Here is a 13466-nt window from a genome sequence, read left to right on the forward strand (position 1 = left end):
ACTGTAAGCTACAATAAACATTTTCTTTATTTTGCTACCATAAACCCACGTGTCACTTTGGCTGTGTCTCCTGCTCTATTGGTTCATAAATAAACACATTACATTAAGCCTTCAGCCTGCTATATTCACAGAAAAGCCTTTTTCAAATCTTCTTACCTTTTCCCTCTGTACATATAAGGGAAAGGTTATACTTTTCTTTTTACCCCTTCCTCAAGTATTTAAGTGGTGGTACTTAGCCTGAGGGAGGTGTGCGTGTCAAAGCCTTGTGTGTGAGGTGGCGTTGCCGCACTATCCATCTCTGTTCTTGTCCCAGAATCTAGAAATTGGGAATATTTCATCTTTGAACATAAGAGCGTTGCAATTCTGGCCAACATAATTATTAGCCATCTATGCCTTCAGTCCCTCTCATAGAAAGTTCAGTAAGCTGCTGGTTTTGAAATGCCCCATTTCCCTTATATCTATTTATTTCTACTGATTATTTCATACTAAATGTCCATGAAATGTGAAACTGCACTGCAAGGCCTCCTATAGAAGGGAGATAAGAGAGAAACAAAGCAAGCAACACACAGCACAGTCCTCAAGGAAAAGTCTTTTCTAACTGGCTGGTTTAGCAGCTGCTGCTGAGCAACCCCACCAGTTTCAAGCCGGACAGAGTGCCAACCTATGCGCCTGTAGTATATCATTATTTATGACGTGCCAAAAAGAGAGCGGGGGGTGGGTGGGAGGCTTGGAGATCTGAAGCTTCAAGCTAAAGACTGGATATGTGTGCATGTTAGAGAGCCAAAGGGCTTGTTTTTTGGATTCCTAAATCTAAGAGGATATACCTTGCTTATAATTGAGTGAAGATTTAATATCAATCTGTTAACAATCATGCCACTGTATAATGTGGGTTTCTCAATTGCAAAATCACCATTTGCCACTTTTAAGTTTTTTAGAAGGAGAAATTCCCACCCCCAAATGTTCTGTCACTTCTATCACAAAAAACTATTTTATTTCATTAGCAAATACTTACCCTTAGGATATCCTCTTTGCCATTTGGAATTCAAAGGTCTTTCGTTTCTCTCTCAGGAAGTACATTTTCTCCCATCTCCTTTCACCTCTAGAAATTATTCTGAAACCCTCATTTTTATGTAATAAAGGTACTTTACCTTTCCCCTAGCTGCATGTAATGCCTTTGAAACCAGGGCTGTGGCATTTCGTTGAACTACTATATATTGCAGAAAGGCCTTTGCAGGCCAAAACCCTTATTCTTGGAAAGGTATCCTTCGAAGAAAAGTTAAGCACCAATTAAGATTCAGCTGAAACAACCTTTAAAATTCAATGTTCAAAGGGTCCAACGTTCAAAGGGTCCCCTTGTTATCCACAGGTGAACTCAGTGGGGCTTGCTTCTGACTAAACATGCACAGGATTGGGCTGTAAAGTATACGACTGCTTCTTTTAAAATAATTAAAAAATGTAACTAGTTCTTTTGCATTTGTGCATAGCCTTAATGCCTTAAAAAAGAGGAAGAGAGAGATTACACCCACCCACATGAGTGCCCCTTTCACAAACAGGTCTATATGAACAAAAGTTAGGACAAAAGATAAACAGAAGAGTCAAACACAGGGCAGGAGAAAATAAGAGTTCTGATTGGAAGTCTTCCCATGCCATCCCTCCTTCTTGATCCATATTTGACTTTTGCACTAAGACACCCTCATTGGTCAAAAAGACCTTTAACTAATTCAAAGAGACCCAGCAGCAAGATGGACCCTGACTTTGTAAGGTACCAGTTCTCAAGGGGAAGCTGCAGGTAAAACACCCAAAAGTAGATTGCAAATCACAACAGCACCTAGGGGTTAACTTCTCATGCCCTCACCTTTGACCAATGAGTATGATTGTGGCAGCCACCATAAGGTATAAAAATGTCATCAGGTAACATGTGTCATATGTGATATTACATATTTACTTGGTATCCCAGTGTCAGTGCTGAACTCCAAAGCAATCCCCAACCTCCAATACACAACATTTATAAAAATATACCAATTTTAGGGTTTATTATAAAAAAACAAAGGTAGTCCATACACACAAAAATATTTGTTTAATTGGAAACCATACATCAATCTGCACTGTTGGTACTGTAGTGCAGGACTGTAAAACCAGGGTCTCTAAAGTCAGCCTATTGTTCCAAATAAGATCAGTTCTTTAAAAAAAATGAAACAGAGAAAAGAATTGGGTCTCAGGATTTAGTTCACGCTCACAGTTAGTTTCTGTTAGGTACATCATTATGTATCTTTCTCCTACTTTGATCACCACTAACCATCTTTTTTTCTGGACTGTGCCACAAATTATCATGCAGACACAAGATATGTAGCTTTGCTACAAGTTATTTTGTAATGAGATCATAGTTTGGGGACAGCAATTGAACCAATGGGAAGTTCAACACAGCTCCAGGACCACACCTCTAATTTTTTTAAAAAAAAACTGGAGTTGAGTCTATCTCCCAACTAAGTGACAAATATGGCTACATTATGATGGGAGAGTTAATCTGAGAGGAAAAGGTCATTATGGATGCTACCTTAACAGTCTCTAGATCAAACAAAACCATCCCCTGCCTCTTGAATGAGCAATCAGATTACTTTAAGTACAAACAGTTGTATATTACTTCACATACATAAACCATGAGGATGCTTCCAAACCAAGAGCGAGGCACTCTTTTTTAAGACTTCAGAAGCACAAGAAAGGGTTAAAAAGCTGCATTCAATTTGCCCCCGTTTTCTTGTAGAGAAAACACACTCCAAAAGCATCAGTCATAGGATGTAATTTGCCTATTGCTCAACTCAATGAGACTATAAAACCCACAGTATCAACACACAAATAATTCTTTTCAGAAGAATAAAATGTACAATAGCTACATTAGGTAGCTAGCTGAAGAAACACCACACATCACACGAGAATAAGTCAACTGTCTGAATAAGGATTTACTTGAACAAAACCTTGTAAGGGTACACTATACTCAGTCTCATTTTAAAGGAGTTGATTAGATTTTTATACAACATAGCCCCTGGCAATTTAAAATAGACCCACTGAAGAATGGAATGGAGAGTTGGAAATGCAACATTTCAGAACCAGGCTGCGTGTGTTTTTAACTTCTTTTCTGAGGAAGACTTCTCAGAATCTGTGTCTTCAAACTCTGCTCTGTGCCGTTTCTGCCGTCCATGGATTTGCGAGCCCTCACTCTCTGCTGGATGCAACTCTGCCATATCCTCTTTCTTGCTCGTGCTGTGACTGGAAGAGTCTGTTGCAGACAAGCAGCGTTCCTTGTGCAAGGATGTGCATGTCTGCACAAGGCTGCCATTATCAGCATTTAAATGTAATTGTCTTCCTTGGGCTACAGCCTCCTGCTCTCCAACACTCTGTCCGTTATTAAGGTAAGAAGAGCGAGAGTGTAAGCGCCCATTATTGTGGTTTGAACAGGAATTGTCAGTGTTCCTGTCCTCATTGTCATCTGCTGGGCTTCTAGAGAGATTCCCAGATCCACTACAGTTGGCAGTAGTAGAAAATGAATCCTTAGAAACAGCCAATGGGTTGTGGCTGGATGCTGGTTGACAATTCTGGTTATTTTTCTGCTCCACACATCCTGCAGACTGATTACATGCCTCTTCAATGCAACTGCCTCGTTCTTTGCAAATGGCTTTTCCATTGAGCTTTTTCGCCTCAAAAGCATGCTCCACCGAGCCACTGCTCCCGGTATCTTGGGTGAGGCTTTCCTGATCCTCCAGCTGCCGCCGATTATCACAATCATGATCTTGACTGTTTCTCGCATTCTCTGCTGAGCTACATTCCTTGAAGGTTTCTTTGTTACGATTTTCAGTAGAAGAATCCTGGCCACCTTGACTTCTTCTGCTAGTTCCTGGTCTCCCCTCACTTTCTCCACCGCCACGTGAGGATTCACCATCTTTATTCGCTGCATAAGACATATAAGAATAATGAAGCCACCTGAAAGCTTTGTATAGCTTCCTGTCTACAGATTCAGTCTCTGAGCAAGGAGAGATTTTCTCCTTGCGGACCTCTGTATTTGCAGTACTCCTGTCAGGAGACGAAGCTGGAGAAGGAGAGAGGTCATCCACTTTGATCTGGGGGTAATCATACAGGTCTTCCCCTATGTAAGTACTGGTGTTTTCTCTGTTTGCATTAGTCCTTTCCTCCTTTTGGGTTTTCTGCCTGCGCCTCAGTGCATTGCGCTGCCGGGTTGAGGCACGCCGCTCATTCAGTTCCTCCTCATCTTCGGTGGTGCTGCTGCTGCTGCTGCTGGAGCTGCTTGAGTCATTCTCTTCAGGACTTGGGGACCTTGGCCTTGGAAAAAGGTCAGTGTCCAGCTCAGTCTCACAGGTATTTTCATCAGAATCAGACTCATTAGAAAGGGCCAGAAGACATTTGTCTTGATACCGCCTGAGTGCAGATAACCGTTGCTGACGAGAAGCCACAGCTTCTCTCGGGGGTGGCGATTCAGTAGATCTCAAGGTTCCCAAGTTATAGGCAGGCTCATCTGGTTCTTCTGCCATATGAGGTGGGGAGTGACGCAGAGAAGTGGAGGACTCAGATTCACTATAACCCGAACGTTCGCTCACTCCGGCATGGAGCTGCAGGATAGTGCTTTCACTGAGGTCACTGTCTGAGTCTGAGCTCCATCCCTCGATCTCTCGGCGGACCAAGGAGTCAAAAAAAGCCATCATCCGTGGATCCTCTTGGACTGACTGATTGGCATAATCATGGGACAGGCCGCTGCCACTATTCAGCACAAGACTAATGTACTCTTCATGTGTGTAGAGACATCGTGAATCATCCTCGATTTTACCATCAAGATCTCCTGTGCAACCAGGCTGCCGGTAAGGACTCCAGATCTACAAAAGGAAAGAAGAAAAGGTTGCTTTGTAGCTCTTCCAAGCAGCATTTTAAGACGTTTTGGCAAGCGACTTATACATTCTAAAATAATTGAGTGATACGGCGTTTGATACAAAACATTTTATTTCATTCAGTTCCACAGAGATGTTCCATTTCAGATGCAAGATACTTCCCCACATAAACTTGAGGATTCACAACACACAAAAAATGCCCTAAGCTGGAAATGAAACACCAGACTTTAGCACTCTATTTTTATGTAATAGGTGTTTACTTGGGTTGTCGGGGACGGACAAACGAGGGAGGCAATAAAAATACTTGGTTGCTTTCTGCATAAACCTCTAGGCACTAATGAAGGCACTTGTTTCCCAGGAAACTAGAGCTACTTGTACTAGAGATGTGTCATGGTGTTTCATCAAGTTGCATATTTCACCTTTTCAGCAGCTGTGGATATTTCCACACTGTAAGTTGAAAAGCTAGGAAGTATCTGTTATTTGATCCTCTGTACTCCAGTTCCAGTGCAATCAGACTGAAACATATGACATTTCCAGTCACACGATCCTACGAGGCTGACAGAAGCGAGTGTTTAGGATTTCTCTGTCCTCCATGGTCCTCTTAACATCATGTTTGGGCTAGCACAATAAATCAGTTTTTTTGAAACTGTGCATCATCACTGCCACTGAGCCTTATGCTGTTCACCTCCCATGCACATAGCTGGGCCTGAAACAGGTGATGGGTCATGCCTGTGGTACATTTATGCTAATTTATGTGGATGGGAGATGAACAGCATATGGCTCAATGGTGATTGTGGAGGTGGTGCACATTTATGTTCCTTTAAATCAGACTATTTTTTAAAATCGTTTGACAGTCTTATTGTAGTATGCTTTCCTCCCCACCCTTCTTCATCTCGCCCTTGGCTAATTCGTGGGTCAGGGCCCTGGGGAAGAGGGAACATGCCCTACCAGTACCAGCCTCCCACTCAAAGCAAACACTGGTGATTGCAGTGTGTTCATAACAAGCCTTGAGAGAAGGAGCCTGTTCACTAAATAGTCTGGTTGAGAATCCCATTCCTCAAAAAACACATCCCCCAGGAGAAGGGTACAGATATGCAGAGGTTACTCGCAGGGCCAGGCAAAGCTGGTAATAGGCCCGGGCCAGATAGGAAATGTAGGCCCCATTTCAAACTGCTCATTAAGTATTTTTAAATCAGTTCTAAATACATATGAACTAGAATGATTTATGAAAAAGGTAATGGCAAGCACTTTTATTCAAGATGTATATAAGACATCACTTCTTCACATTCAGAAATGCTTTACGTGCTTTTCTTTGGGCAAATTCATCAACAATGACAGAAAAAATCAAGCAACTTTGCCCAGGGGGACTCGGAGTAGGCCCCCTCAAAATCATAGGCCCATGCCAACTGGCCCCACTGGGCCCCCTTCTGCCCAGCCCTGGTTACTCATGGTTTAATTCCGTATAATAACTGGGATAACCAATTAGAGCGGATACTTCACCAGCACAGTCCAAGATTGAGGATTTGCAGGGTGCATCCATTGGGTCACAACAACAGGAATGTTAAATCTGGGTGCTGATTTCAAAAGTCATACAGTTTTTTATAAGAAAAGAGAGAGAGAGTTCAGGGAGCATCATCTACACTTGGCAGGAAAGTCTCAGATTCCTTTTTATATGCAAGAAGCAGAGAAAGCCATAATCTAGCATATTCTGTGATATGGTCATATGGAGTGACATATAATATTGATGCAAGTGCATATAATTAAAATAAATGTGCTACATTGGATTATCCTACAAAAACAGAGACAGATAGTAGCCTGTCTCTATGGCTGTTTCCATAGAAACAAGGATGGAAAGAGCTTCATCTCTTACATAGTAGCACATTTTGATTGTCATTAAAATATAAATAAGCAATACCTTACTACTTTCCCCTCCCACACAGTTTAACAAGTTTCCACTGCCATCGATATTCCGTTCAACACTGCCCTCCTGCTATTAACCTTCTACAGTTTGGGATCAATTTTTTCCAGCCCACTAACTTACATACTCTCCCCCTCTCTTCTCCCCCTTTTTACTGCATCCACACATCTGCTGGTCAAGTAAGGTTTTCTACTGTCTTGTTTGATTTACCATGCTCTCCTGAAGCATTGCTTTGCTTCATATTCTCCATTTTGTTTAAATTATCATCTCAAAGACTGCCTTTCATAACCATTTTTTCCCCTTCAGCATGGTTTCACAAGCCATCCTGAGAATCCATGGTTTGTTCTGGGGTTATTCAGGATGGTTTATCATGCACAACTACACACTTGAGAATGACAGTAAAAGAAAAGAAAATCAAATCCATTTCTGCAGTAAGTACACCCATATTCCCGCAGGAAGTACACGTGCCCATCCCAGTAGCATCATCTCATTCAGGGTCTAGGGAAGCACCGAACTGGGTGAGGAAACTGATGTGTGTCAGTTCAAGATGCAGTACAATGAGATGAATTGACATGCGGGATTTCAACAGGTACAGAGGGGATATTGAGCTGTACTGCTAGGACAAGGTAAAGTAAATAGTGGACAAGCAAATGTGCACATTTGCGCACAACAGAAAGATTAAAATAATAATAAAAAAACAGAACCCATTTGTGTACTTCTGAAGCACCACTAAATAAATAAATAAATAAATAATAAGGTTGCAATTGAAAAACTGCACAAAAAAGGGGTAGGAAGAGGGGAGGGAAGCTGGAAAAGTTTCCCTCCAAAAGGACGAGGATACAAGAACGGTTGTGCCACAGAGGCCCATGGGATACATGCCTGGAGTGGGTGGGAGGACTAAAGGGGAAATGAGCCATGGCAAGCCACAGAACGCCCTAACATTTGTCAGGAGTAATGTGGATTAGCAAGTGAACAACCCACCCACCATGGCTTATTTTCAGGGTGGCTATCATGGTATGCAAACTTGCCCACTGAAAGAGAAACATCATCAGCATTCACATTTCACCCATTAATGCCTTTCAATTCAAAGTTTTGGCTACCCTCCTAAAGATTATAGCAGCCAGAAAGATCTGCTTAGGGAGGGATTACTAAAACTGCGAATCATCACAAAGCAACGTTCCCCTCCTTTTCTGCAGATATAACCTTACACAGGTGAAACATTCAGTGCAGGATCTAAACTTTTGTTCTCAACAGATAGGGAGATTTATACTATACTTGCATACTATACTTGCCTACTGTATTTGATCATAGGATATGAGTTCAAGTGATGACAAATTTGAAGTAGAGACATTTTTTAAAGATGTTTTTAGGATGGTTTTAACAATGTATATTATGCTTTAATTCAGTTTTATGTATTTTATCGTTTGTTGTTGTTCCCCGCCTCGATCAGAATGGAGAGGTGGGTAAGAAATAATAATAATAATAATAATAATAATAATAATAATAATAATAATAATTTTGTCCTTAAAGTAGGATTGCTGCCAAAGTGCTTCAGAACAAAGTATAGATAAACAGAAGCTCCAACAAAGCTTTTGAATGAGAAAATATAGACAAGTTCCGTGAGATACACATGCTGCGATCTAACAGGAATTCTCTTTTCCAGAGGCACTCAAGCAGCATCCTCTTACAAGTTGCAGAGATTTTGAAAGGAGACTTAACTGAATCAAGCTTTCAGCCCAGAAGGAGAAATAAAGATGCAACACAGGGTACGCTTATACTCTGGTTAATCCAATAGACCAAGTACAGTCATGCAGGAAGGATTCAGAGGGTAAATGGTCACTGCACAAAGTTTTCAAGAGGCTTTAGACTGGGCCAATTAAGTTCACACACATGAAAACCTATTTGGTAGAAGTTGGTAGAAGTACAATTAGGTAGACTTCTAGAAAACGAAATTCAAGTTTTCCGTGGTACACAACAAGCTTTGTTTAAAACCAAACTTGCGATGCTGCCACAATCTTGCTTTTTAATATACAAATGAGGAAAATATGGGAAGAAAGCAGTGACAAAAGGGGCAGAAACCGAGATTAGAGTATTAGTCAATTCTTGGACAACTGATTATAAAAAAATATCTCAGAAGCTATGTAGACAAGCAGTGTGCCACATGCTGCCGAGGGTTTGGGTCAATCATGACCCACAGCCTGCAAATGGCACATAACATTCCCTGACAAGGTTAAGTTAATCCAGTCAATGTGTAATTGACTAAAGTGTTTACATATACAATAATGGCCTGATTAATGTGCTTTAAAGACATTTACACAGCTCTTAAGTAACTTGCTGAAAACAGAACTGGGTTAGAATTCATTTTTGTTGAACCTGCTGGGCTCAGGTTCAATGGAGTACAAGGCTTGTTTCTCCACTTAAGAGCTGAACTCTGCATCAGAGAGAAGAGTTGAAGTGGAAGCCCCTGTCCACCCATGAAACTCTATTGAGTGAGCTTAGTGAGCTCACTCACTGTCAGCAAAATGCCTACTTCGCAGAGTTGTTTGGACATCAAACTGGAATAAACTCTGGACTCCCTTGGACGAAGGTCAAGATACAAAATGTGGTCAATGTGCAGAATAGAAACCAGTACTTGCACTCACCGAAAGCAATGGACTGCATCTGTTAAGATAATCGCAACCTGACAGAAGATAGTCACTAGTGCCCACTAAAGCTATTTAAGCAATTCAAAATTTTACACATCAGTTATTTTCAAGCACATGAATATATATTTATCAAGGAATGGTAACTTAAAACAGTCACTTGCACGAGCATTTGGAGAGACTGAGAGGATTTTCACACGTTAGGGATTGGTTATATATTGGAGAGGTCAAATATTCATCTACTTATTTATTTGTGACCTAGGGATGTGTGAATCAGCAAAATTTGAGCTTGCTAAAGTTTTCCAACTTCCATCTTGAAGCTTATTTCAACTTGAGCCTGTATCAGATTGCAGATTGATTTTTTTTTCTTTAGGCGTAAAAATCTGTGTGTATTTTCATGCACATTTTTCAAAATGTAAGCATCAATTGCGCACATCTTTGAAATGTTTGCATTCTTCTCCCATTGATTAAAGAGTATTTGAGTGAATTTTTCAAAAGTATGCATTTTTTCATGCATGTTTTTCAAATGAACACATGCTGTGGAACACGTGGGTTTTTTTGGTCTGTGAATCACACTGTATGCTCAGAAATGTACGAATTTAGATTGCAGAGTGTGTCTGAGTCTGTGTTTGATCTGGAGGGTTCAAACTGGGGTAAATTCTGATCGAAAATGAATGGACATTAATTTATCATACATCTCTTTATACAAGAAACCTTTCTATTGCTGCCCTTGATAAAAAGATAATTGTTGAAACTGGGCTGTTCATCATGTAACATTAACAAGTTCTCTTTCAGAACCTGCTTGAGGTTTACCTCTCAATTTTGACTAGTTTTGATGCTGCTCTTTTTCCTGCATTCCCAACTATAGCATGTGTAGATTTACAAGCATCTGTAGTCAACTAGACAAAGGTAGCCACTTCAAATAGAACAGTCTACACTACAGGTTTACTCAGTATTTACTCTTACTCCATAAGTTGTGAAACAGGCCTTTAATAAAATGGAAGCAGCAGCAAAGTTAAGCAAGCCCTTCTCCCTGCTACTCCAAGAATGCTCTCAGCCCTCCATGGCTGCATTTCAGTTATTAAAAAAGCAAAATACAGAAAAAGGGGAAAAAGAACTAAACTTCTGGGAGGTATAAATAGTTTGTCCCTCATTGGAGTGGATAAACCTGAGTGCATTCCTGGGCTGTATCGGCTTTGGCCTGTGCAATTATATTCAAAATATGCTATTGTAATGCTCTTCACTACTCAGAAGGATGCCCTAGCTTGTGCATATTTCCCATCTATTGGAAGATATCTAAGCCCACTCTAGCAAGGAGCACAAATATTGCACAATCAGAGTAACGAATGGAATTTGATCTCTATTTAGAATACGCATCACAGTGAATGTGCAAATAAGAGGAAGAAGTGGATACATTTCCTTTAAAAAAGGATCAGAGGGGAAAAACGGTATTTCACAACCATGGCAGAAAGCTCACCTTTATAATCTTTTCCACGCCTGAGGAGCAGATCATGTACGTGTGAGGATTAAATCGGACCTGGTTCACAATAGAACGGTGTCCTTTCAATACCATAAACGCACCGTTAACCACCCTGCCAATCCCACCTAGAAAAACAAGGGAATAGAAGAATTGGATCATATTCCATGAATTGGTGTGATTGCACTGATAATGGAATACTAACTCTATACATAAACAATCACCACAACACTACAGCCAATAACTTCAATGGAGACAGTACTGTACCTCTGTTATGAACTCAATCCTGTTCCACACTCTCAGCAACTGGAACTGTCTGGGTATACACAGGTCCGCTTTCCAAGCCTCATTTAGTAGCCTCATCCTGACAGCTGGAAGAAGTACTTCTGAGTACTGAGATGCAACAGCCAAGTGCTCAACCAGGATAGTATTGCAAGCAGACTTGTGCTTCCAGGGTGATTCTGCTTGCTAACAAAGTGCACACGACCCCTCCCCTTGGAACTAGTTTCAATGCATCTGAGGGCCCCTACAACCATTTTTGTGGGTCCCCCTTCTTTCCCAGCTGCTGAAATTGTGGTACTGATTTTTGCAGTGATTTTGCACTTTAAAGACTAATATATTTATTATGGTGTAAGCTTTTGTGAATTGCAGCCCACAAAAGCTTATGCCATAAATGTTAAGTCTTTAAGGTGCCAAACAACACTTTTTATTATATTTGTGCATTTTTAAACTATATCTCAGCATAAAGTTATATACAATCACCTCAATTACATCGCTGAAAGGCAGTGTTCAAATTTTAAAGAAAATAGTTATGTCCTATTCAGGAGTTCCAATTCTATGTATAGTAAATGTGCGAGGAAGGGGGAGCACGCTACTCCTGCCCCCTCTGTTGCTGTTTGCCTTGCCCTCTACACACGGAAGGCAGCTTTCTGAGAGGAAGAGGCTCTGCCCACACTTTCAAAAAACGATTTCCTGGAGATCTAAGGAGCTGCATAGGATCATGTTCCCCTCAGTCACTGGGTCTACCAGGCCTCCCCTGTAAAGACAGAATGCCTTACATAGGATGGTTAACTATGCCTGAATATAGAAAGGCATTTTCCTTAGCAAGGTTTAATGTTCTCCTCTCCAACTATTAGAGGGCAGATTTAAGAAAACGCTAAAGAATAACAGATGCTGCCCTTGTAATAATGTCGAAGGGGACTCCATCTTGCATGTTTTATTCCATTGTAGTTATTAGCAAGAGGCCAGAAAAGACCTAATATATCCTATTGTGCAGTTTTCCCCTGGTTGCTCTCTTGAGTCCCAATTACTGAGCAAATGGCTAAATTTCTGAATCTGGCTATTCTCTCTAGACCACTCCTGAGCAGTTGATTTTCCTTCTAAATTTATTGATTAATATTTTCATAGATTTTGTATCCTTCCATCTGTAGGGATATGTATTCTTACTAATATGTTTGTATTTAATATAATGCACTAATGGTATGTTGACTGCAAATAAAGAATAACTTGACCCTGATTTCCAAGGGTTCAAAATGGTATGGAGAGCCTCCACGGATACAAGAGGCTCTCTCCTCCAGAAAGTCAGAGGGGGTCAGGCTAGCATGCTCGCACACCCTGCCCATTTACTATACACACAGTCAGAATTCCTGAATAAGGCTTTAATGCAACGTAGTATTGGACAAACCAAATCAGGATGTAATAGTTTAAGAGCTCCATCACACCAGCAGTTTAATGCACTCTTGCCACATCTATTATCTGGTTTCGCACTGCGGGACTCGCACGTCGTTGTCCCTGTCCTGCAACCATCTCGCCTCTTCTCCTCCATGCTGCGTATTATTTTGGTGCAGGGAAAGTCTGGATTATTTCCCTCAAGCAGATTTAATGCACACTTACGCCTCCATGTATTGCTGACCTCTCGAGTTTTTCTTTGTTGGGGGCATGTGCTTTGAATGGAGTCTTGCTGATAAAAGGGGAGCCAGGATGGTTCTCCTCCTCCAGCGCACCATGTCAAATGAATGGACTTGTGCTTAATTGGTTGAATGGACTTTTTACTGCTACTCTCATTGTCCACAGAAACGGAGCCCAGCTGATGAAATGCTAAATCAGTAAATCGCTAGACAACATAGCCAGAGCGAGGTGGGGGGAGGAAGGAGCCCACGCCCATCAGAGTACCACAACCAAAGAACTGAAGGCAGAAGGAGAAGGGGCAGGGTAGAGTGGAAGAACAAACAAGCGAAAGGGAGGTTTCACAGTGCAGCGCAATACCACAAACCCACGTGAAAGGGACCATTACTTATGAAATGGAGGTAAAAAACATGGAGGCAAACCAGGGGGGAAAAATAGGTGCGATGGAGCCCTAAATCTTGCCTCTGTCCTGAACTCCCTAGGTGGCCTTAAGCAATTCACTCTATTGCAATATAGATCAATACTTTCCTATCTTACAGTGTTGTAAGGCTAACCACAAGATAAAGCATGTGGAAGGTTTTGAACACTCTAAAACACTATATTATAATATAATGCTAAGCATTATTAAAGAT

General features: G+C 41.1%; 1 protein-coding gene across 1 annotated transcript in view; it reads right to left on the reverse strand.

Moving 5' to 3' along the window:
* Positions 1 to 2060: 2060 nt before the first annotated feature.
* DCAF5 (DDB1 and CUL4 associated factor 5) overlaps positions 2061 to 13466 on the reverse strand; it is a 52433-nt gene continuing 41027 nt past the window's right edge. Inside the window, exons 8-9 of the mRNA XM_063117585.1 lie at positions 10930 to 11057; positions 2061 to 4880 (exon numbers count right to left, since the gene is read on the reverse strand). Coding sequence (XP_062973655.1) covers positions 3099 to 4880; positions 10930 to 11057 — 1910 coding nt within the window. The 3' untranslated portion in view covers positions 2061 to 3098. The remainder of the gene's footprint in view (positions 4881 to 10929; positions 11058 to 13466) is intronic.

Source organism: Elgaria multicarinata, chromosome 2 (assembly GCF_023053635.1).
Source record: "Elgaria multicarinata webbii isolate HBS135686 ecotype San Diego chromosome 2, rElgMul1.1.pri, whole genome shotgun sequence".
Lineage (NCBI taxonomy): Eukaryota > Metazoa > Chordata > Lepidosauria > Squamata > Anguidae > Elgaria > Elgaria multicarinata.